Source organism: Panthera pardus, unplaced genomic scaffold (assembly GCF_024362965.1).
Source record: "Panthera pardus isolate Hobbes unplaced genomic scaffold, ASM2436296v1 HiC_scaffold_6, whole genome shotgun sequence".
Classification (NCBI taxonomy): Eukaryota; Metazoa; Chordata; class Mammalia; order Carnivora; family Felidae; genus Panthera; species Panthera pardus.
This window is the reverse complement of record NW_026526991.1, coordinates 105,629,275-105,655,420: the sequence shown is the minus strand read 5'-3', so window position 1 is coordinate 105,655,420 and position 26,146 is coordinate 105,629,275. Positions and strand designations below refer to the sequence as shown.

At 44.4% G+C, this 26,146-nt stretch overlaps 1 protein-coding gene and 1 long non-coding RNA gene across 52 annotated transcripts in view; one reads left to right on the top strand and one right to left on the bottom strand.

Annotated features, from left to right (window-relative positions):
* Positions 1-26,146, bottom strand: part of CACNA1C (calcium voltage-gated channel subunit alpha1 C) — a 752,487-nt gene that overhangs the window by 649,553 nt on the left and 76,788 nt on the right. For 15 of the 50 annotated variants that reach the window (XM_053895073.1, XM_019465027.2, XM_019465020.2 and 12 more), the window contains exon 1: positions 11,090-11,202. The exons of the other annotated variants lie outside the window; for them this stretch is intronic. In XM_053895073.1, coding sequence (XP_053751048.1) covers positions 11,090-11,138 — 49 coding nt within the window. In that variant the 5' untranslated portion in view covers positions 11,139-11,202. Of the gene's footprint in view, positions 1-11,089; positions 11,203-26,146 lie in introns of those variants that run through there. 50 annotated transcript variants of the gene reach the window in all.
* On the top strand, positions 8,562-24,577 carry LOC109276263 (uncharacterized). Of its 2 annotated transcripts, XR_008419514.1 has the most exons (5): positions 8,562-8,673; positions 16,227-16,604; positions 16,890-16,934; positions 24,295-24,356; positions 24,460-24,577. It is a non-coding gene; the product is annotated as an uncharacterized LOC109276263 (long non-coding RNA). The 2 variants fall into 2 exon arrangements; XR_002084556.2 differs by having other exon boundaries at positions 16,227-16,934.

Sequence of the window (26,146 nt, the reverse complement as noted above, 5' to 3'; positions counted from 1 at the left end):
AGCTTTGTCTTGCCAAACACCCATTTCCTGTCCAGTTACAAATCCCAGTCAGCATGGAGGTAAACGCTGAACTGGATCTAGTGACGTTCATTATTTCTTGGAATGGAGGCAGCATCAGTCACTCCTCATCAAGACAGCTGTTAGATTGTTAAATTTCTGATATAGGCACTGGGACCCCAGAGAAAATACTACATTCTCATTACTGACACAGTGGAACTTCCTAATACTATATTTTTCCTCTGCAGGATTCAAACTTGGGGAGTCACACAAGGAAATGGGCTCTTCTAACTAAAAAGTCATAATTCAGAACCAGAAATTTCACTCCTGGTATATATCCAAGAGAATTAACAACGAAGACTCAAACAGACACTTGTATCCCAATGTTCATTGCAGCATTATTCACAATAGCCAGAGTGTATTCACAACCTAAGTGTCCATCAACTGATGAATGGATAAACAAAATACGATATATACTTACAATGGGATATTATTCAGCCTTGAAAAGGAATGGAGTTCTGACACCTGCTACAACATGGACTAAATCTTGAAAACACCATCAGTGAAATAAGCCAGACACAAAAGGCCAAACATTGTATGATTCTTCTTATATGAAATATCTACAACAGGCAAATTCATAGAGACAGAAAGTAAATCACAAGTCACCAGAGGCTGGGGAGAGGGTGGAGTGGGGAGTTACTGCTTAGTGGTAACAGAGTTTCTGTTTGGAACGAAGAAAAAGTTTTGGAAATAGACAGTGGTATAGTTGTACAACACTGTAAATTAATGCCACTGAATTTTAATATTTAAGATGGTTAAAATGGCAAATTTTTGTTACATATATTTTACCACAATAAAAAAAATTTAAAGGTCAGCATTCACATCTCCTTCAACTATCAATAGATGTGACTTGTACACTTAGCTTTACTGAGCCAGTTAAAAGAAATAAATCTTAAAACCATTCTTTCCATAAGTGAAAGAAAGTGCTTAATTTCAGCTGTAAATGATACGCAAGTCTCTAAATAATCTCATATGCTTCCTTTTAACTGAATCATTTATCATACAGATTGTCACGACATACCTAGATCTGAAATGCATGAGATGTGCTGCCAACAGCTAGACTACACAGAGGAGCTCCAATTGTAGAATTATTATTGCTGATAATAATGCATGAAAATCCATACAGGCAGATAGTAAACTCATGGTTTCCAGGGGCTGAAGGGAGGAGGAAAAGGAGAATGATTGCCAGTGGGGGGCATCTCTTTTTGGGGTGATGAAATGTGCAGGAATTAGACAGTGGTGATGGTTGCACAACTCTGTAAAACAACTAAAAACCACTAAGTTGTATATTTTAAAGGGTGAATTTTATGGCATCTGAATTATATCTCCACAAAGGTGTTATTTAAAAATAAATAGTTCATTCATTCATTCATTCATTCATGAAGTCTCGGAAGCTCAGCTGCAAGGACGGTCCCCTGAACTTGTCAGAATCTTGTTTGAGGATGGAGACTGTCCATTTTCCAGGAGGGAATTGCTGAGAAGACATTCCAAGAATGGGTGGTGAAGTAAAGCCATGCCAAGAAGTGGTCATCTCAAAGCCAAGACTTACTAGTCTAGATCTACCATTAAGATCTACAGAGGGATCTGAAAAACCAAAGAGGGCCCAGTCAGAAACCATGGACATAAATGAATAGCCAGAAAATGGGACCCTGAGGAGGGGCATGCAGAGTGACCACATAGCAGCCACCAAAGAAGAACAAGTGTTGGAGTGTCTGGGTGGCTCAGTCTGTTAAGTGTCCAACTCTTGACTTCAGCTCAAGTCATGATCTCGCAGTTCATGGGATTGAGCCCCACGTTGGGCTCTGTGCTGGCAGTGTGGAGCCTGATTGGGATCCTCTTTCTCAGCCCCTCTCCACTCACTCGCGCACATGTGTATGTGTGTGTATGTACACACACTCTCTCTTTTCTCTCTCTCAAAATAAATAAATAAATAAATAAATAAATAAATACATACATACATACATACTAAAAAAAAAAAGAAAGAAAGAAAGAAAGAAAGAAAGAAAGAAAGAAAGAAAGAACAAGTGTTCAATTGTTTATCTACTACACATGACCAGGAGAAGCTGGAGTTTCCACAGAGCAAATCCAAGCACGGTTCCATAAGGCTAGCCCAAGGTAGTTTTTTCCAAAATGGATGGATAGTGAGTTCTTCTTTCTCCTCTTCCCCACATAGAGAAATAATAGAAACAACAAATGCTTTGAAAGTCTAACAGACCTGAATTTAATTCTAACACCCCAATACTGTCTGGGTGATGCTGGCCACAATACACAAGATCTTTGGTCCTCAGTTTCCTCATCTGAAAAATATTAGCACCTGCCGCAAAGGACTAACATAAGGACAAAATTATAGTAAGCGCATGAAGCCCAAAGAACACTGCTGGAGACATACTAGGCATTCAATAAGTGGTAGTTATCACTCCTGCCCCATTCTAAAAATATAAAAAGGAAGAAGTTATACTTCAATATAACTTATTTTTTTTAATAAAAATGAAAGCATGAAAGACTCTACAGACTGACCCGAGGCTGGGAGAGGGGGCCTAGTGAGGGGAGCAAGGTACAAACTTAAATGTGAATTTTCCAGCACCCTTTTTAATGATGAGATTTTTTTGCTTTAGGAAACTAAAGGCTAATCTCTCACTTAAGATGGAAAATTAAAGCCTTTTCCTATTGTGGTAAGTGTCTCAGTGCTGCATGGAACTATTCCCTCTCTTTATCTACAAACCTCTAGCACTTTTACTATTCATGAAAAATAGGGGTTTGTTTTTTTTTTTTTTCTAAAGCAAGTTTTACATCTGAAGCAAAGTTTTATTTTTCAGGCAGTCTGTCCTTCTATACTAAGGAGCTGTGTTTAGGTTTCGGCAATTCATGTCAGAAAGCAAGTGGATGTTCGTTTGCCCAGCTGGTGTCCTTCCTGCTCAGTGGCCCTATTTTCAGATATTTGTACCACCAAAGGACTTCTGACCAGTTTGGCTTTGGACCTTAGGCTGAAGGCAGAGAGCCTCACGCTGTGGGTGGGAGAGGACGGCAGCGTGTCAGGTGGACAGCTGCTGGGTGGGCATAAGGAAACCCTGCATCCCTGGGTCCTGACACTCTGGTTGGAAACAGCAGTTCAGACGGTCCCACAGTCCTGGGATTCTACTGGCCTCACACTGGTCAACAGATGTCAAGAAAACCAAAATACCAAGCCTATCATGACCAATTTTTCACTTCTTTGCTTATTCTGGTATCAGCCAGACCACCTCGGTCTCTTGCTTTTTGTCTTCCATTTCCATCTTTGAAATTTTGAATAATGTCAGTCATCCAATAACACCTACAAAGTAGTTTGAAACACTTTGAAAGTTGTTTCATGGCACTGCTTTTTCAAACCCTAGTGGTCTGCTTTCTGATAAGAATAATTGATACCTGCATGGTGATTTACACTCATTCTCCCATACGGAGCTTCACAGCTGCCCTGTAAAGTTGACTGGCTAAGGATTCTTATCTCCATTTTATAGATGAAAAATGTAAGGCTTGATTCCTCAGAACTCTCAAAAAAAGATCAAGTCAAAGAATGTGACCCCAGTCATTTTTCTAGCCATAGTCTTATTTTATTTTTTACTTTTGCTAACTAACATCTTTGAAAGTTTTTTAGCCCAACATGGATTATTTTCGAAGGAAAAAACAATATAAATGACTGAACATGACACAATGGTTACAAAGTAAATAGAGCTTAATTGAGTAATCAAGTCAACATTTCTGCCCACAGGCTATATGGGGAAGAACATTCATTTACTGTCTGGGTTTTGGCTTGGTTCTCTAAAGGACAGGAGACAAGATTATTTTATTTTCTTTTTAGCTAGGTTCAAGCGGGCAATACCAAGTGTAGCCAAGTGTGTTAAAAGAAACCCCCCTCGGCAGACTGGCAGTGTGAATATTTCATGAAATTATCACAACACTATGTTCTGAAATGGTGGTTTCCCCCAGGGATCTCAAAGGCCACATCTCTAAGGGTGAGTCTAGCTCATGCCCCTGTCTTAAAGCTAGAGATCAAGTCAGCCTAAACGGCCTTCCAGTTTTCGATTTATAAGAGAATCAAACAAGTCAGCCAACAAACGCTTCAAGGATGATGGGAATGTCAGAGGCAGGTCCTAGATGAATTCCTTTCCATGTGCTGATTTAAACCAGGGCTCCTTATTTAAACGTCTCCTGGGCAGAGCCCTGTCCTAGAAGACCAGCCCTGACAAAGAAGCAAGGAGAAGCCTTTGTTCTTCCAACTCAGGTAGAGTCCACGGCAGCCGGTCCTCTGGCCAGCCTGCAACTTAAATGTCCCCACGGTTTCTACCCTGCAGTGATGTGACTCCATGCACTGACCAACAGCAAAGCCAGTCCACGAAGAACTGCCAACAGTTCGCCAAGGGAAGTCCTACAGAACAGCTCGCCTCTCATCACCCCACTCCCTCACAGGGGCTGAAATGAGCCTAGAGCGGGACAGAAAAGAAGTACACAAATAAAAACAGCTTGGAGCTATATCTGTTTGCAGACAGAACAGTGATCTGAATTTTGTTGGAGGTCCTTGTGGACATGTATGAACTTTTACTCTGCAGCCTGAGAAATTATTTTTAAACCTTTCCAATGATAGCTACCCCCACCCCACTCCAACTCTGTTTCCAAATCTAACATCTCAGAAGTGATTTTAAGTCAGTACAAAGGTGGGATTGGACAGAGGTAGAATAGAGAGAGGTTGAAAGGTTGATTAAGCAAAATTTTACCAGAAATACTAAGCAATACTTTCTTATCAGGTTTAACATATACCAAGTATGGTCAAGAGAAAGCAGGAGGAAAAAGAGCCTGAAGACCTTGTTTTCTGTCACATCCCTGCCTGAATGACTGACTCTTTAGGAGCCTTTGTTTTCGTAACTAGAAACAGAGTTTGTCCTAAGGTTCCTTAAAATGCTTTGATCCTAGAAAGTAAATTCCCAGAGACATTACATTTATTCTACGTCTGTTTGACAAACCCTTCAAAGCTCATGAATCTAGAACCACCCCCTCCCCACCCTCTCTCTGTGTCTCTCTCACATACATACACACACACACACACACACACACACACGCACACAGTGCAGCAAGAAGATGTTTTTAAGTGAACATGTTATGGACAGCAATGGTCTGGTGAGGTTTTGGGAAGGGGAGGAATTTTTGGCTTCTTGCCAGCTAATCCACCCTTTCCTCATTCTCTGGCTCTGAGCCAGATTTACTATTCCCTTCATTCACTTGGTCTCTGGGGAAGGGCCTATTTTCAACCTCTGATTCCCCAGCTCCAGGCCCAAACTGCTTTCCTTATGTCCCTTAAATCCCCACTTGATTTAATTCAGTTCCACAAGTTGTAACTGTGTTCCCCAAACTACCCCCCCACCCTGGACACATCCCGGTCATCTGGGCCTCTTCCTGCGTCCTTCTCCCAACAGCTGGCTTCCTGAAGCTCCCAGCCATTTCACAACTCTGCTCCTCTACAAGGCCCTCCTGGGCCCCCACCCACACAGGGCACAGACTACAACTGCAGCATGGCTCTCAGGGTCCCAAGCCTCCTAGGAACCCGAGACTCCGCTCCAGTTGCCTTCTTGCCACGAGAACCTGCCTCCAAGTGCTCCTACACCATGGAGGGAAAGAAGCAAGGTCTGTGGCAATGTTCTAGGTGTGCACCTCCTAGGGTCAGTAAAGCCTCATCTTGAATACAGAAGCACTCCATCTGGGAATTAAAATACATCGAAGACCTTTCCTGTAGTACCTGGGCTATTGGTTCAAACCATCACATTCGCTTCTTCAGCCCTCCATGCTGCTTTTCTGACCCGGGTTCAGTTAAAGTCTATGGACCTGGCTTTAGAACAGGACTGGCTTTAGTGCTGGCTTTAGAACAGCACTGAAAATCATTCCATTTTCCCAGAGGGATCCTGTCACTTTTACTTGTTTTATACAGTATCTAACCTTGAGGTACATGTAAACAGGTGTTTACTAAATTATTTTAATAATGACAGCCATGGCATGGAGTGTTGTTTCATTATCAGAATGTTTAGCACTCATGTTGCTAAATATTCAGCACCTGATATTTTGCAAAACAATTCCCCATGCCTTTTTTTTTTTTTAAATCAGTCTTCTGCTCTCCTCCACAGTGCCCAGCATTAACTGAGGCAACAGTGAGGATGGGATCTAAAAACAGACTAAATTAGTGCGATCATTTGTTAATTGGCTTTGCTCTTAAGTCTTCAGGTGTTTCCCAAACAATCTATCAGTTTTCTTTAGTCCATACTGGAAAATAAAATTGTCTCTTACTTTTGAATGCGGAGCACTGATTTTGGAGTCCCAGCAAGGAAAAGTGGGGATGACGCCAGCTGACCTGTTACTACCATGTAACAAATAGATGCCTCACCAGGCAGGAAGAATTACTGAAAAGGAAGAAAACGCTATGGTCCACTCATTCGCCCCTTCTTAACCTGATAGCAAGAGGTTCTCAGACCTCACAGAATTTGCCACAACTAAGAAGGCCAACTGAAGGGATAGAAAAGAAACAACCAGGAGTTGGAAAACATCACTGAAAATTAGAACAAATCTCAGTTACTGACTAACCTGGGTCTCGGGAGCTTTTCTGCCATTACCCAGCATGAGCCCAGCCAGACTCATAAACAGAAATCAGCTGTGAAGTGTACCCAGTTGTTTTGTGTTTTTTTTTCCCCTAATAAAGTTAGGAAAACGCCTTCTTGCCTTTGAGCTGACAAGCTCTGTAACCCTATAGGTTAGGGTTTCCAAATCCCAAATTTCTGGTCACCTCATATTCCACTGGGCTTGGGAAGTCCTGGCCCCTCTGGTTACTAAAACATCTATGGTAAATCAGGGAGAAAATTAATATACAGCCATAACAAGTTCAGCTAATCACCCAAAAAGCTCCCTCAAGGCTGAGTAGGATGCTGTTTTAGAGGTAAACAGAAGTCTGAGGTAAGAGTGTGCAAAAGTGGGAGAAATCCAAAGTGGGTTTTCTTTACCAGAGGGTGGCAAGGTCACTGAGGGCCTCAGTCACACTGGGGGGTCCTCTGGTGTGTGTGCTGGCACGGGAACACACACTGGTCTTTGGGGTTCTCTGCACTGGGGCAGGTATAGGCATAAGCAAAGAGTCACAGCACACAGGAAATTCTCTCCAAACTCTCCCAATATCTTTCCTCACCAAACCCAGGGAGACTGCCCCTTTCCTGACTCCTAAGCCCTGGAGTGCCACCTACTGGGAGAGGCAGAAAGCACATCCACTTTAGGTCTTCTAGGTCTGCATTCATTCGTTCTCACCAGCATGCATTCATTCATGTATCAAGGGCCTGAATGAGCGGGGACCTGTGCCAGAAGTAAGGATACAAAGATCAGCAGGGCCTCAAAATCCCCATTCGGTATGCTTCAGTGTTAAGTCCAAAGTCTTATATACATAGATGAACCCACCTAGGACAATGTTCACTCAAAGAAAAAAATGCAGGAAGAGTTCAAGTCATCACCAAGACTCTGAGAGGCAGCTGCAGGGGCTAACAGCTCACCGTTTCATCTGCAAAGTACTATACCTGTAACATCTACTTGTAGAGAACAATTCTCCACTTAACATTTCTACCATATGAGGTAGAAATGTCCAAACAGTCTTAGGGGGCTGCATTACCAATATTCCTCTCCACAACTCACTGGGTCCCCAAAGTGCATTAAACTCTTGTGTCATCTGAAATCTTTTCCTTATTCAGTGTGTGTGTGTGTGTGTGTGTGTGTGTGTGCGCGTGTGTGTGCGCGCGCACGTGTGCATTTAAATACTCTTAGCATGTGCTCTATGGAAATAATGAATAATTGGTTCTTGTAATATAGTTTATTATGTAGTATTCTGATACACTGTAAAGTATCAGAGCAATACTAGGAATGATATTTTGAGCCTCAATAGCCCCTTTTCTCCAGTTTCCTCCATGCAGTACCCAGAGAAAGAGAAGCTAATGTCATGCTTTCTATAACCCACACAAGCTAAGGTGCAAGCAACATTGTCTATGACCATTTGTAAAGAGAGTTAACTGTGATCATTATTATTATTACTTTATTATGATGATTACTATTCTGCCGTATTGCTAAGTAGTTAAAAGAAAAGCACAGTATGTCTTCCCTCCCAGAACACATGTTTCTCCCCTCTGCCTTGTCTCCAGCAGATAAGGGACATTCTGATGTTTTATTTGCTAACTGGTTGACTATTAAGAAACTCATTTGCTAGCTGGAGCCTGCAATGGAAAATCAGCCCAGAAAAGTGGGAGGTTGGCGTGGGACCGAGTAGATAGGGCACCAGAGGTGAGGCAAGGCCCACATGAGCCACTCCCAGCCTGAAGCCCAGGGTCAAAAGCCAGTCCTTCCGTGAACCTTCAGGCTATCCCAATGCACTGGCCACTGGTCTCCATATCCCAACTCTCAATGCACACGCACGCGCGCGCACACACACACACACAGCACTGAAAAGCTGGGGAGAAAGGGCCAGTGCATCCAGTGCCTTCAACTCTGTCAGGAAGAGAAGAATGTAAAGCCCCACCACTGGCAACTTTTTCGGTTCTCCACTCTTTGGTTCGTCACCATCACTGATCTGAGGTAATTGTTTGGCTTCTCTACTCTCTTTCCTGAAACTCTAACCCCCAATTATGTTTCATCACCCCTTTGGTTATTAAACCACAGCAACCCCTTCCTTGTAGATATTTGTGCTTTTCCAGGTCTGCCCTTCCCTACCTCCATCACCCTCCATCTCGCCTCCCTGCAAAAAAACCCTGGGCAATGCCAAAGACCAGGGAAAGGGGGATGGGAAATGGAGGGGAGACAGGGATCCTGGTGCTCTTTCACCTGAGAACCGCATCCAGGAATGGAGGCAAAATTGCTCCTGTGAATTATATAATCACTGCAGCTTCAAGGGAGAGAACTGGAATTCAGGTTGCCATAGTGTTTGTTGGCATGTTGCTGGAAAGGCAGAGCTCCCGGCCACGGCTCACTTGCTCCTGTCCCTCCATCTTTCTCATAAACCTTTCCAGGGTCAGTGCTCCTACTTTTAATGTCTGCTCCCTGCATATGGGGTGGGAGGAAGGATGCCAGGGAACAAAGGGGCAAAAGAAAGGAAAGGGGCCAAGAGGGGTTTATCCTGCACTAAGAGGGGACCTGGTAAACTAATATTATCGTTATGCGAATAATAATTCTTACCACAGTATACTGCCATCATTAGTGATAGTAAGGACAATACTATTGAGCTCTCCTCTTCAAGGCTGCTCACCGAGTTGAGAGCCTGGAGGGGAGACATCCATCCCCACACTTCACAAATATCACCCTTTCCTTTGTGTTTCTCACCCTCTCCCTCCTAATGCATCCACTGCTCCATCTGCTAGAAAGGGGACAGGAGAACAGGTGAGGGATAGGGTCATGGCATCGAGAAATCCAGGGACAGAAGCTGTCCTAATGACAAAGCCCTGGCTCACCCTAGAACCCATGGCCCTTGACAAAATTCTTTCTACCAAGAAGTCAAAATCATCACGCTGCCACCCCAGCTGGAAAGCAAAGGGACAGCTGACCCTCAAATCGGTTTCAGGATGGACAGAGACCAGCCAGGTGGCTCTAAAGGACAGGGGCTCTGTCCCCAAATGGTGGAGATGGGGGCAGGAGGAGGCTGGAATAAAGAGACATGGAGACAACCGCTCCCGCCACACACACCAGGCTGGGGTCCTCAGAGAATCACTTAAAGTATACCCCAGGAAGTAACAGGACTAACAGCGACAGGTATTCAGGAGGAAGAAATTGAAAGGAAGATTGTAAACAGGGAGGCTTGGGAAACTGGGAGAGAAAAAGGAAAGACTACACCCAAAAGAGACAGAGAAAGCCATAGAGACAAGACAGAGATGAAGCTGGAGGCTGCCACACTCCAGCAAGACCAACCCTCCACACTCCATCATAACCTTAACCGCTGAGCAATGCCAAAACATAATAACTTGTTAATATGGGGATGGGGGTGAGGGAGAAAGTTTCCAAGAAGTGGGGAGTTACCTGAAAGCCCTTCCCCCTCACTGGGGGGAGCTGGTGACACTTGATGCCAAGGATGGAGATGCTGGCAAACACTGGGCAATAGTGTGCAGCCGCGTGAGCTTGGCACACCCTTTCATTATTTCCTTAAAACATGAAAAAGCAAAGCCCACACACCGCCCGAATTCTAACTGCTTACATCCTCAGGTGCTAGCCCACATGTGGGTGCGAATAAGAACACACGGGGCGTGGGTGCACTCGGGGTCAATGGCAGTAGAGAGGTGGGTGGGTGTGGGTGTAGGTGAGCCGGGGGGAGAGAGGGAGAGAGGAAGAGAGGAGAAAGGGAGCCGGGCGAGAGGAAGGGAGACAGGAACGAGGGAGACGGGAAAGAGGGAGAGAGGCGCCGAGTCTCACATCTGCATCCCGGGCCCCCACCCGCCACCTGGAGCGCGCTGCCGGGGGGAAGGGGCGCCCGGCTGCGAGCGGGATGCCCGGCGGCGGCCGGGGGCGCGAGGCCGACCTGGGGCGGGGTGCGCGCGCGCGCTCCCAGCCGCGCCCGGAGCAAGGCGAGGGACCCTGGCCCGGGGGGCTCGGCGGCGCCCCCTCCCCCCACCCGGCGCCGCCGGCCGGGCAGTTGGGCTTCCCAGGCAAACGCGAGAAAGCGAGGCAGAGCAGACACTTGGGGAACTTTTCCCCCTCGCCTGGAATTTCATAGGAAACACATGCTCTGGAGAAGCCGGGCACGGGGAGGGGGAGGGGCAGGAATTTTCCGCTCCGGCTCGCGGGCGGCTCCGGCCCGGGTCCCGCCGGGCTCCCGGCCGCTCGGGCGAGGCGGAGGCGCCCCGCTGCCCGGCGCCCTTTGCGGACGCAGCCCGGGGCAACTCCGCAGGGACCGGCCCAGGGGCCGCGGGGAGCGCGCGGGGGAGAGCGGGAGAGGGGTGGAGAGGGCGGGGAGACCGGGCGGGAGACCGGGCTGGAGCCCCGGCGAGGCGGCGGGGTCCAGCCTTACCTTGGTGGTTTTCCTCTGGAATGTACATCCTCGTGTTCTCATTGACCATTGACCAAAAATTGTTTTAAAAGGAGAAGAAGCCACAAAGAGGAAGAAATGGCCAAACACCCCCAAGCGGGTCTGGATTAATCCCTCCTCCGAGGTCGGCGGCTTTCGTGCAAATTCAAGGAAGCCGTGGATCTGCAGTATTTTCTTCTTCCCTTCTGAGGATTACCTGATTCCCATTATTGCATCAAACACCAAAAACTGCTCCTTTCCACTACTGCCTCCTTTTGTGAAATTGTAATGCATCCTCAGTACATCCGGGCCCCTTCCAAGAATTTAGCACCGCACCTCTGGCGGCTACACCGTTCGAAAAAATAAATCGAGAGAGGCAGAGCGAGAAGAGGTGGAAAGGAGGGGAGTGGGGGAGCAGCGGACCCCTGGACGCGGGGAGAGGGGTCCGCCCGGGCCAGCAGGGGGCCGAACCGTCTCTGCCCGCTCGTGGCGAGTCCTCCTCGAGGCCCCTGTCGGCTTTTTTCTGTCAAAAAGATCCAGCAACTCCTGAGGGCTAGCAGGCAGGAAGAGGCGCCGCCGCCGCTCCGGGCCGCGCCGCGCCGAGCGCCGTTCTGGCAGGGAGCTGTTTCTGCAGAGGCAGGGAGAGGGAGACACCGGGCGCGCGAGAGAGCGCCGCGCTCACTGCCGCCCAGCCCAGCCCCGCCGCGCCCGCGCCCTCCCCTGCCCGCGCCCGCCCGCCCGCCCGGCGCGCTGGAGGCAGACGCGCTGAACGCTTCCAGATGTGGCGGCGGCGGCGGCGCGCGGGGAGCCGGGCGCACGGCTCAGGGCGCACCGCGCGGACTTGAGCCCGAAGTTGAGCACCCGCTCGGGCCCTCGGCCGCGCCGCGCGAGCCAGCCTGCTGCCCACATGACGTCAAGGGGAGCGAGGCGAGGCGGCGGGCCCGGCGAGGGGCGGGGGTGAGGGGCCGCGCGGGGCGCCCCCGGGGAGGGCGGGAGGGGGGGCGGGCGGGCCGGGGCGCGGACACACCCCCTCGCGCCCCGCCGCCGGCGCCGCGTCCCCCACCCCCACCCCGCCCGCCTCCAGCCCCCCGCCCTCGTTATCCTCGGCGGCACCGGCGTGTCCCTGCGCGGCAGACCACGACGGGAAGGCCTCTGTGAGCGGAATTCCAAGAGGGGAGAATACAATCTGCCCAACTACCAGAGTCTCTTTGCAGATCGGGCCACTGAACAAAACAGCAAAATGAGCCGTGATTCCGTGATTCTGTTTGATCAATTATAATCAGAGCGGTTGTAGAAGTGACATGTAGAGGCGAGGATGGGAAGAGGGGAGGGGAGGGGAGAGAGAGAGAAAGGACTGGAGAGGCGGGGCCTCGTAGGCTAGGCGGTGGTGCCCAGATGTCTGAACAGATTAATAGACCCAGGTTTTCCAATTCCTTGGAGGCAGCCGAGCACGTGTGCTACTAGGATATCCTTACCTACTTCTCTTAATTATTCCTGCCACTCCCGAAGGAATCTATTGAGCGTCTCTCCTTCCCGGAGAAGCAAACATTTCTCTCCATCACTGCAACCACAGCCAGTTCCAGGGCACCCCCTGCAGGCCCGGGCTGCTCTAGAATGGACCTTTCGTCAGCTCTAGCAGGGGAACCTGCAATTCCCTCTGGGAAAACCTTTACCTTCCCGCCCTCAGACCGCCCCACTTCCCATCCACACTCATTCCTTGGGTGATCCCATCTGTCTTCATGCCTTTAAGCAACTGTCTATCTCAGATTTGTATCTCCGGCCCAGACTTCCTGAGTGCCAGGCTACACAGCCAACCTCAGTCTTCACTTGGGAGTCGGACAGACACCTCAAACCTGACATATCCAAACCCTGAATTCCTTATGTTCTGTGCCTTCCTCCTCACACAGCCTTCCTCATCCCAGCTGATGGGGCCAAACACCTGGAGTCATTCTTGACTCCTTTCTCTCATCCTCCTACATCCCTTTTGTTCTACCTTTGGATAAATGCAGAATATTACCACTTCTCAGTTCCTCCCCTACTGCCCCCTTGGTCTGAGCCAACATCATCCTTCACCTGAGTTTCTGCAGTAGCTGATCCCGCTGGTGTACCTTTCCCTCCCCACTTTTGGTATATCCCTAATACAGTGGTCACAACGATCCATTTAAAATGTCACATCACTGTACTCCTCTGCTCAAAACCCTCCAGTGGTTCCCATTTCACTTAGTAAAAGCCAAGTTCCTTAGAGTAGCCTACAAACTCACCTGAACAGTAGTGCACACCTTCTCATCTCCTAGTGCTCTCCCACCTGCTCCAGCCACACTGAATCCTTGCTGTTCCCCAAGCACTTACAGGAATTATCTCTCCCACTGCCCCTTTCTCTTTCTGTGTCTCTCTCAGTTCCTGTCTCCCCCTCTCCCTCCCCATCTCCATCTCCCTCCCTCTCCATCTCTCTGTCTCTCTGTCTCTCTGTCTCTCTCTGTCTCTCTCTCTCTCTCTCTCTCTCTCTCTCACACACACACACACACACACACACACACACACACACACATTCCCTGAGCCCTTTGCTCTAACTGTCCCCATTGAGAAACACTCTTTCCTCAGATGTCCAGTTGGTGAACTCCCTCACTTCCTTCAAAACATTGGGGAAATGTCACTTTCTCAATGAGGCTCATCCTAACCACCATATTTATTTTATTTATTTATTTGTTTGTTTGTTTTTGAGAGAGAGACAGACAGACAGAGCGTGAGCAGGGGGAGGGCAGAGAGAGAGGGAGACACAGAATCCGAAGCAGGCTCCAGGCTCTGAGGTGTCAGCACAGAGCCCAACGTAGGGCTCGAACTCACAAACTGCAAGATCATGACCTGAGCTGAAGTCAGACACTTAACCGACCCAGCCACCCAGGCGCCCCCTAACCACCATATTTAGTATGCAACCTGTCCAACCTCCCCCCAGGACTGCCACTCTCCCCTTTTCTCTAGTTTTTACATGGTATTTAATCCGTAACGTAATAAAGCCTACTTATTCATTAATTATATTATTTATTGTCTTTATGCCCCCACTAAAATGTGAAACCCATGAGGACAGAGATCTTTGTCTATTTTGTTCACTATTGTATCTCAAGTGCATAAAACAATGTCTGGCAGACAGTAGTTACTTAATAAATATGCATTGAATGAATGAATGAGTGAATGAATGAATGAGTACCTGAAATGGTTTAGGAGTACTAAAATTCACTGCATCAAAATATTTCCCACTGTCCCCTGCCTGGTAGCTGAAATCCCACCATTCCATCTTCATTCCTTTGGCCAAGGGTTTTGGCCCCAGTTGAAAATGCAAATGCCCCCTGGGAGAGGCATTACACATTATCAGTCATCCTCATTCTCCTGTGAACAGTCTAGATTATTCAGTGCCTACCTTTAGAAAAGCAGCCTAGATTTAGAAACAGTCTAGATTTTGTTGGTTACAAGAGAAATCTGACTTCTTCACCATTCTGGTGTTTTCATACTCAATTTTCAACCTAACAGAGAAAATTAGAAATGACACAAATGTAAATATCTCTTCCACTTAGTTTCAGGATGCACAAAGAAAAATGAACACACAAAGAAAAATGAACACGGTTCTCTTCCTTAAGGCCTTCCTTATAAGCCTATGTCAGAGTGATAAGTGATCACACCATTGAGTGATCTGTACTGTGTAAGTGTTTTACAGGCCTCACTCGTGTAATCCTCATTGCATCCCTAGGTGCAATAGGTGATGTGATATTGCTCTTCGGGTCCCCATTTTATAGATGTGGAAACTGAGACTTAGAGACTTCAGTGACATGTCCAAGGTCACCCAGCAGGTAAACTGTAGAGTCTGGATTTAGCCTAGGAGTGTCTGACTCCAAACATCTACTCTTGGAGAGGATGTTTGAGAGTGATCTGGGGTGGGTAGAAGGATGAAGAGTTTAAAATGATAGTAAAATGACCGCAAAATGTGCTTCAGAGAATTCAGAGCCTGATAACAGAACAGAGTATATGTATGTTGGGGGTGGGGGGGGATGCGGGAGGGGAGGGCACATGCTGGATTTATAGCCAGGCTTTTCTAAAGGTAGGCACCGTATAAATCTAGCAAGTAAATATTACCTTCATGCTTCTTTAGTTTCATTTTTCACTTCTCTATTCAGCTGTGAAATGTGTTCTTTCCTTTTCCAGAAAAAAAGGTATTTCCTAAATATTTGGTCTTGCATTGTACACCTCTATCCCTGGAACCTTTGGAACACAGCCCTTGGTGCTCTCTCTCGAGGTAACAAATTCTGAACCTGACAAACGAAAACCATTCTGAATTCTGATTTGAGGATCTGGGAGGTGATGGGAGCAGAGGGCGAAGTCTTTCTATCTCTTCCATTGCCTGTCTGATTCCCCAGCTGAAGGTGTGTTCTCCTCTCCCACGGTTCTTCATTTGTGCCCTCTGTCTACATGCTGGTATGTTTGTACATAATATTATATTTGTATATGAATGTGCCTTTTCTCCACCCCCACTGCATTTCAAATGTCTTAAGGAAGAGAACTGTGTTCATTTTTCTTTGTGAATAGCATAATGTTTTGTACATTATGGACACTCAACGTATGTAGAGTTCATGATTCACTCTGGAAGAGATTCCCTAATGTGACCACAAATATTTACTATACTTAATTTGTTAATTATGGTGTATGTGTAAAAGTGAAAGCCTTGGTGAAAGGCTTGGGAACAATCTAAATATTCAATTTAGAAGGTTGATTAAATAATATCAGAATAGAGGTAGGTTATCTACATATAAAAAGTCATTTGTTCTTCAGAACAGCCCTCTGAGGGAAGTACTATTACCCCCATTTTGCAGGTGAGGAAACTAAGGATAGCTAACTCACCTGCCCGTTTTCACAGCTAGCAAATGTTGGAAGACCTGTTATTTGAATCCCTGTAGTCTGTCTTCAGAGACTATGCCATTAACCACTTCATAGATAAACTAGGTACGTTCATGCTGTGGAATTCTTACGCAGATGTAAACAATGTTAAGGAATAATATTAATGACATGGAAAAGGCTATTCACACTAAAAGAAAAACAGGTTATAAAATATCATGTATGCTAAGATTCCATTTTTCTTGAATATTTGAACTAGGTGTATATTTGAACTAAGAAAAAGACTACAAAGGCTTCACACCAAAATGTTGACAAGAGCTTTCTTTGGGAAGTAGGATCACAGGTACATTCTTCTTTTTTTCTGTCTGACCCAAGGCTGCCAGGGAAGAAGTGAGTCAGAAGGCTCTGCCTCAATGTGCCTTCCAAGAGGTTATCTACCCTCTGTACCTCAGTAAGGCCATGCGCATCAGTGAAGTGGCACCATTGGAACATTGGTGCAGCGGTTTTGCATCAGGCCAACTTAACTAATTCCTTCCTAGAATTACCTTCTGTATGTAGTTTCTCAGGATTGCCTACAACAGATATTTGTGGAGCATTTGGAAGGTAGAAGTGAAACGGCAGCTTTCATGTTGTGAAGGTCAGTGTGTGGCTACGGGGGCTGCTTCAAACTTGTCAACACATTGTGACCCATCCGGGGACTTTCCCTGTTGGTGTGGGCCCACAGCCTTCCCCAGCTCCTGCCACATCTTCCCCTTCAGCTACTCTGAGTCTGGAGCAAAGCTTAGGTCCCGTTCTGTGGTAAAGGGTACCAGCTTTTGGTTTCAAAGTCAAGGTTGAAAGTGGCAAGAGAAAAATAAAAGTTCCTTTGGGGGTTTCACTTTGGCCTCACTCTCTCCCACCTCACATCTGGCTTTTCTTCCAGACTTCTGGCCCTGCTGATCTATAGCTACTTCAGACCCATCACTGGGTAAGTCTCAGCCCTATAACCAATCCCTTCCTCCCTGTCACCCCCAGTACTCATGAGGGTACTGCTTCCTTAATCAAACCTAACTGATTCATCCCAGCATTTCCCAGGTCACTTGCCTAGATGTTTTCAGGAGTAAATAGTGCCCAGAACATAGGTGCTCTTTATATATACTTTTTGAATTCAGACTAAGTACCATCACTTAATAACACCTAGTGAGTGTCTGGTACCATGGCAGGTGCTTTAACCATGGTTAAGAGCCTGGTCTTTGGAGACAGGCCAAGCGTAGAATCAGGCCCTCCCTGCTATAAGCTGTGGGAATGTGGACTCCTGACTTCACCTCCTAATGCCCAGTTTCTACAAAATGGAACTAGCAATAGTACCTACCTCTCTAGAGTGCTTGGGAGAATTAATAATCCAGGTAAGGAGTGTGCAATGTGCTCATTTAAAGTTGTTATCATCCCTCATCCCCGTAAGAAAGATTTATCAAGTGTCTAATATGTGACTCCACCACAGCCCTGCCAAAGAGACTCACCCCTGCCCATTTAAAACTATAAAGCATTTAAAAATATAAAGGTGCCTGAGTGATTCAGTTCATTGAGTGTCCAACTCTTGATTTCAGCTCGGGTCATGATCTCAGCATTTTTGAGATCAAGCCCCACATCAAGCTCCATGCTAGCAGCGCAGAGCCTACTTGGGATTCTGTCTCCCACTCTCTCTGTCCCCCGCCCCCGCTCACATACTCTCTCTCTCTCTCTCTTTCTCTCTCTCTCTCTCTCAAAATAAGTAAATAAACACATTAAAATTGGGATTTGAACCCAAGTCTATGCAAATCCAGAGGCTGTGTGCAGTCCACTCTACTACACAAGACAATTCAGGTACTGGATCTAAAATGGAGGGGAGAGAAAGGCTTCAGGAAAACTCGCCCTACTCACAATTCAGTGAGCAGAGCTGAAGAGGGTGGAGTTATCCCTGCCCTCCTTTTGAGAGGCCCACAATAACCCTGCTGCCTTCATAACCCATGTCAGTATTGAAGAACCTCTACTGACAGACTTCTTTTCTATATTACATTGGAATCCCTCCTCCTCACCTACTTATCTAGAAGCCATAGGATAAAAACAGATTCCCGCTAACCCATTGGGTTGTCTTTATATATTGCATTTAATGAGAGCTCTCCTGGCAGCTCAGCCCCAATTTCAATTCCAAAGAGGAGGCCAGAGTGTTTGAGGTGTGGGGGGAATTCAATCCTCATCCTAGAGCAAGCTTAAATGGCAGGGATAACGTTGTGGTAAAATACCCACCCTTGTGACTTTCAGCAATACTTAACGCCCAAAGGTAGAAAGCAGCGAGATGGTTCATGGCCCAATCCTAAAGACCAGCTGTTCTCGCAGGAGAATTCATATGCCACATGTGAGTTCAAATCATGGCACTCTCTTTTCTAACTCAGCAACTCAGCGGTCCAGGGTAAGTCACATAAGTAGCCTGTCCCCCTGTTTGCCCCATCTGAAAAATGGGGCAAGTGGCCTCATCTCTTATGGCTCTTTGCAAAGAAAAGCTGATACCCAAAGAAGAGCTAAGTCATTAAAATGACTTTCTTGATTACTTGTCAAGGCCCTGAGAAAGTCAGCTTCATATGGGTAGCCTGCTGACCCTCAGAAGGAATCCCCTCAGTAAGTCTCAGAACCAGTCCAATATTGTGTCCACCTTTCAGGTGCTCAAGGGCCTTCACAGAGTGGAAGCCATTCCCATATGTATTAATGTCGTAGGGCTGCAATAAAAAATTACCACTAAATGGATGGTTTACAACAACAGAAATTTATTCTCTCAGATTTGAGGGCTGAAGTCAAAAAAATTCAGCGGGGTCATGCTCCCTTCAGGGTCTCCAGGGGACCATTCATTTTTTGCCTCTTCCAGTTTCTGGTGGCTGTTGGCATTCCCTGACTTGTGACCACATTACTCCAATTTCTGTCTCTGTGGTCACCATTGCCTCCACCTCTCCTGGCTGTCAAATATGCCTCTGCCTCACATTTAAGACATCATTTGTTGGTGGACTCACTGATAATCCAGGATGATCTCTTCATCTCAAGATCCTTCAGTTAATTACATCAACAAAGACTATTTTTCTGAATAAGGTAATATTCACAGGTTCTATGGATTAGGACATGGACATATATTTTGAGGAGTCTCCATTCAACTCACATACTACCTTCACTCAGACTAAGTCCCTTCACCCATTCTCATTTCAATCTCAAGTCCAATATTTACTAGTTGGGCAATCTCTCTCTCTCTCTCTCTCTCTCTCTCTCTCTCTCTCTCTCTCCTCTCTCTCTCTCTGTTCTTCATTTATAAATGGAAATTATGGGCATATGTTAATACTTGAATGAGTGGCAAATAAACCTAGCACAGTTGCTAGACTACAGAAGATACTCCTTTCCCTCAATACTCAACTTCACACATGTAACAACTCTGTGGGGTAAACATTATCCCCAGTTTTTATTTAAAGAAATTGAACATTTGGGGAAGTTAAGTAACTTGTCCACACCAACTCAGCTGAGTAGGAGTGGACCTGACTTTAAACCCCATAGTTCATTTTGCTACTCAGACTCCCTAACCTCTTTACCTTCTTAACTGTTCCTGGCCAATTCCAAAATTATTCCCTGTGCTAGATAGAATATGTTTTTCTTTTCTTTTTATTTTTTGAAATTTAATCTTAAGTTTTAATTTTATTTTAGAGAGAGTGAGCAGGGGAGAGGTCAGAGGGGAGAGAGAGAGAGAGAGAGAGAGAGAGAGAGAGAGAGAGAGAGAGAGAGAATCCCAGGCAGGCTCCATGCTCAGTGCAGAGCCACTGAGATCACGACCTGAGCCAAAATCAAGAGTCAGACATTCAACCAACTGAGCCATGCAGGAGCCCCTTAACTTTCCATTTTAATTCCAGTTATTTAATGTACAGTGTAATATTAGTTTCAGGTGTACAATATAGTGATTCAACACTTCTTTACATCACTTGGTGCTCATCATAACAAGTATATTCCTTAATCTCCACCACCTATTTCACCCACCCTGCCCCACCTCCCCTCTGGTAAACATCAGTCCTCTGTAGTTAAGAGTCTGTTTCTTACCGGATGGCTCATTTGGTTAAACATCTGGCTTTGGCTCAGGTCATAATCTCACCCTTGGTGGGTCTGAGCCCCACATTATGCTCTGTGCTGACAGCTCAGAGCCTGAACTTGCTTTGGATTCTGTTTCTCCCTCTCTCTCTGCCCCTCCCCTACTCAAGCTCTGTCTCTCTCAAAAATAAATATTTTTTTAAAAAAGAGTCTGTTTCTTGATTCTCTCTCTAGTTTTCTCCCTTTGCTTGTTTTGCTTCTTAAATTCCACATATGAATAAAATCATATGGTATTTGTCTTTCTCTGACTGACTTATTTCACTTAGCATAATACTCAATAGCTCTATCCATGTCTTTGCAAATGGCGAGATTTCATTCCTTTTATGGCTGAATAATATTCCATTGTATATACGTATCACATCTCCTTTATCCATTCATCAATCAATGGACATTTGGACTGCTTCCATATCTTGGCTATTGTAGATGCTGCTATAAACATAGGCGTGCATGTATCCCTTTGAATTAGTGTTTTTTTTATTCTTTGGGTAAATACCCAGTACTATGATCACTGGATTGTAGGGTAGTTCTGTTTTTTGGGCTTTTTTCAAGTTTATTTATCTATTTTGAGAGAGACAGAGCACAAGCAGGGGAGGGGCAGAGAGAGAGGGAGTGAGAGGATCTCAAGCAGGCTCTGCACTGTCAGCGCAGAGCCTGATGCGGGGCTTGAACCTCCAACCATGAGATCATGACCTGAGTTTAAATCAAGGGTCAGACACTTAACTGACTAAGCCATCCAGCCACCTCTAGGGTAATTCTATTTTTAATATTTTAAGGAAACTCCATACTGTTTTCCACAGTGGCTGCACCAGTTTGCATTCTCACCAATAGTACAAAAGAGTTCCTTTTCTCCAAATCCTCACCAATACCTGTTGCTTCCTGTGTTGTTAATTTTAGCCATTCTGACAGGTGTGAAGCGATATCTCATTGTAGTTTTGATTTGCATTTCCCTGATGATAGTGATGATGAGCATTTTTTCATGTGTATGTTGGCCATCTATGTGTCTTCTTTGGAGAAGTGTCTGTTCATGTCTTCTGCCCATTTTTTAACTGGTTTATTTGTTTTTGAGTGTTAAATTTTATAAGTTCTTTATATATTTTGGGTACTAACCCTTTATCAGATATGTCATTTGCAAATATCTTTCTCCACTCCATGAGTTCCCTCTTAGTTTTGTTGATTGTTTCCTTGGCTGTGCAGAAGCTTTTTATTTTGTTTTTTTTCTTTTAAAGTTTATTTAATGTTGAGAGAGAGCAAGTGAGGGAGGGGAAGAGAGAGGGGGAGAGAGAGAATCCCAAGCAGGCTCTGCACTATCAGCGTGGAGCCCCACGTGGGGCTCAAACCCATGAACCGTGAGATCATGACCTGAGCAGAAATCAAGAATCTGATGCTTAACCAACTGAGCCACCCAGGCTCCTTGAAGCTTTTTTATTTTTATGTAATCCCAGTAGTTTATTTTTGTTTTTGTTTCCCTTGCCTCAGGGGGGACTCATCTAGAAAAAAAGCTGCTGTGGCTGATGTCAGAGAAGTTATTGCCTGTGCTCTCTTCTAGGATTTTAAGTTTTCACGTCTCACATTTAGGTCTTCAATCCACTTTTAATTTATTTTTGTGAGGTATAAGAAAATCATCCAGTTTCATCCTTTTGCATGTTCCTATCCAGTTTTCCCAACACCATTTGTTGAAGAGAAATTATTTTTCCCGTTGGATATTCTTTCCTGCTTTGTTGAAGATTAATTAACCATAGAGTTGTGGGTTCATTCTGGGTTTTCTATTCTGTTCCATTAATTTATGTGTCTATTTTTGTGCCAGTACCACTCTTTTTTGACTACTATAGCTTTGTAATGTAACTTGAAGTCCAGAATTGTGATACCTCCAGCTTTGCTTTTTCTTTTTCAAGATTGCTTTGGCTATTCAGGTTCTTATGTGGTTCTATACATGTTTTAGAATTGTTTGTTCTCAGGGTGTCTGGGCGGGTCGGTAGGTTGAGCGTCCAACTCTTGATTTTGGCTCAGGTCATGATCCCAGGGTCATAAGATAGATTGAGCCCCTCATCAGGCTCTGCACTGAGCATGGAGCTTGCTTGGTATTCTCTCTCTCTCTCTCTCTCTCTCTCTCTCTCTCTGTTTCTCTCCCCTTCTGCCTCTCTGCCCAACTTGTGCTCTCTCTCTCTCTCTCTTTCTCAAATTAAAAAGAAAAGAATTATTTGTTCTAGTTCTGTGAAAAAATGCTGTTGGTATTTTGATGGGGATTACATTAAATGTGTAGATTGCTTTGGGTAGTATAAACATTTTTTAAAGTTTTATTTATTTAAGTAATCTTTATACTCAATGTGGAGCTCAAACTCATGACCCCAAGATCAAGTCACATGCTCCTCCAACTGAGCCAGCCAGGTGCTCTTGGGTATTATAGACATTTTAACAATATTTGTTCTTTTAATCCATGAGCATAGAATGTCTTTCCATTTCTTTGTGTCATATTCAATTTCTTTTAGCAATATTATAGTTTTCAGAGTATAGATCTTTCACCTCTTTGGTTAGGCTTATTCCTAGGTATCTTACTATTTTTGGAGCAATATTATTATTTTATTTAAAAAAATTTTTTTTAAAGTTTATTTATTTATTTTGAGAGACAGAGCATGAGCAGGTGAAGGGCAGAGAGAGAGGGAGAATGTCAAGCAGGCTCTGCACTATCAGAGTAGAGCCTGATACAGGGCTTAAACTCATGAAACTGGGAGATCATGAACTAAGCCGAAATCAAGTGTGGGATACTTAACTGACTGAGCCACCCAGGTGCCCTGAAAATGTTTTTCAAAGTAAACTGTAAAGTGTTTTCTTCAGTAAACCTTCCAGAACCTTCCTCTTCTAACCAGCTTTATAAACGTTCTTTCCTCTCCCTCCATCCTTTTGTAAATGCATTCTAAGTTCTCTATTATCTTTAAAACATGTTTTCCCCCCCTGGCCATCAGAAAGCAGTTATCAACTCTCTTGTTCAATCCACAGCCCTCCTATTAATACCACTCTTGGTAATTTCACCTTTCCTTTGATATTTCAGCTGGTATTAAACCTATAATGTCTTTTCTCTCTGACACCTGGTTTTTCTCTTTCTTACCCATGGATAATGGTTCAGTTCATACCTGTGCTCTGGATCATTCTTTCTTGAGTAGTCACTTTGCATCTATCCCTTTTAGAATTCCATGGCATTAATTTCCACCTTTCTTCCCTACAAGATCACAAATCACGTTAGACTAGAGTTCTCATAGCCTTGAAAATTTTGGGTTCTTGATCTGACATAGGTGAGGTAGCCCTTTGCCTGACATTTGGGGGAAGGGTACCTTATTGGACAAGAGAAGGATATTTGTTCCCTAAGACCTCTTTTTTGAAGATGGTCCTCTATTCTGACTATAGATTCTAAGGATCTTTTATTGGGATACCCTGGATCAACCTGCAGCAGTCCCCTGCCTGTACTAAACCTGAAAGAATACTAATATAAGCTACTTAGATAGGAATAATTCCAAATATTTACATTCTCAGAAAGTAAACCCAAATTTCCTATAACTAATTACGCTTGATCTGGCTTAGTCACTCTATCTTCTAAATTGTTGAAAAGTGATTTTCCAAGCCCCAGGAGATGGAGAAGTTATAGCTGAACATTACCACCATTACAGTGAGGTCAATGCCCCATAACACATCTAGGTAACAACTTAGACAAAGCAAAGCTAAAGGGCTTACATGGTCCACAAAAAGAATATCTTCCTAGTGATGACTATCATGAACTTGCTAAATGACTCCAATTCAGTAACCAGGTGGAGACTGGTAGAGTCAAGAAGTTGGCAGAGTTTTCAAGTGCAACAGGAGACTTGGAACTATCTCTTCATATGACCCTGCAGAACCAGCTCTACCTACTAGAGAGGTCTTAGGTAAAAAAAGTCATATTTGAAGACAAGTTTCATTCTTTCAAAGTTCGCCAGTTTTGCCTTTTTCCAAAACAGATTCAAGTTTTCTGTTTTTCTCATGTTCAGTCCTGCTTCTATAATCATTTTTTGCAATGAATATAACCTCGTTGTTTTATTATTTATCACCAACCCTTGGTAATCATTTTTTTCCAAGATGATTAATGCTGCTTATGAACTGACACCTATATCAACTTTACTACAGTTTAATTCCAATAATATTGTTTTCCTCCCCTTCTGGGCACATGGAAGAGTGCACTTCTCAATTACTCTGTACCTGTACGCACTGTGGGACTAGTTCCGACTAATGAAATGTAAGTAAAAATGACATGTGTTCACTGAAAAATGACTTCAAGTTTGAAGTGATGAAAGACCCATTGCGATGTTCCCATTTCTCTCTTCTGCCACATAATCCAGATGGTGCAGCTACAAGACTGAGAAGCATCCATCAGCCTAGATCCCTGAGTGACTTTGTGCAGCAGAACCTCTCCCACAAACCCCCTCTGGATATATAGAATGAGCAAGAAATAAGCATTTATTGTACTAAGTCTCCAAAATTTGGAAGTCATCACCAATTGTGCGACATTGCCTATCCTGACTAACGGACTAGTATAAATCAACAACTCTGTGTGTCTGTGACCCATGTGTGCTAGGGATATGCCAAGTTCTGATTAGTTGAATTGGTTCCCATTCCAATCAGCATAAAATCATTCAATTATTCTAATTCATAAGAGGGTACGTTGTAACCATAACAATCTTGTGATAGAGTAATATTGACAGCCATTTATAATTTATGTGGCATATAATAGCTTTTATTTGTTCTAGATAAATCAATGACAATATCCATTTCAACTGATTCTGTAGATGAAATATCCCCCAAACACACTTTTCTCTTACTGAAAGTAAAGGTATATTTATGCCTGTATTTATGTTGAATAGTCTAGGCAAACTAGTCTTATCTAGATACATCAAGAACATGTTAGCAATTTCCTAAGCAGGTTTGGAAAGTATTTGGAGTAGTTTATGGCATCTTCAAACTGATGTATGGGTTATCTTCATGGTACATGGATTGTTTTAATGGAATCAGTTTCCAGATCCCCAACTTTCACATGTATCCAATCTTAACACTATTTGAAGGACAAACTGGGGCAGAGGCTGGAGGCTGCCAGCCACTTTCTCTTTCTCTTCTGAGCTTTCACAAGCATCCTTCATTCACATTACAGAAGAAAGTCATGCCTTTATATACACACACACACACACACACACACACACACACATCCTTCCGTGATCCATTTCCCTGTGATGCGAGTACCACCAGGGCACCAAAAAAGGAGATATTTGAAATACTGATGTCCAGAAAGCCTCCTTTAATCAAACACCATACCCTCTCCAGTCATCCATCTTTGTAAGAGATACATTTGGGATAATTTTTAACTTTTATATTAATCATTACTTCATTGGGGATTAATAGCCAAAATATATAAAGAGCTTATATAACTAAAACACCAAAAAAACAAATAATCCAATTAAAAATACACATTTTTCCAAAGAAAATATATAGATGTTCAACAAACACATGAAAAGATGGTCAGCATCACTTTCTATCAGAGAAATGCAAATTAAAACCACAAAAAGATATCATTTTACATACATCAGAATGGCTAAAATCAAAAACACAGCAAATAATTGTTGGTGAGGATGTGGAGAAAAGTAACACTCATGCACTGTTGGTGGGAAAGCAAATTGGTGCAGCCATTGTGGAGGCTTTTGAAGGTTCTTCAAAAAATTAAAAATAGAATGATCCAGTAATTCCGCTACTGGGTATTTACCCAAAGAATACAAAAACACTAATTCAAAAAGATTTTATGCCCCTGTATGCTTTATTGCAGTGGAATTTATGGTAGCCAAGATATGGAAGCAATCCCAGTGCCCAACCAGACATGAATGGATAAAGAAGATGTGGTATATTTATACAATGGAGTATTACTCAGCCATAAAGAAGAATGGAATCTTGCCATTTGCAACAATGTGGATAGAGCTAGAGGGTAAAATGCTAAGTGAATGAGTCAGTCAGAGAAAGATAAATACTATATTGTTTCATCAT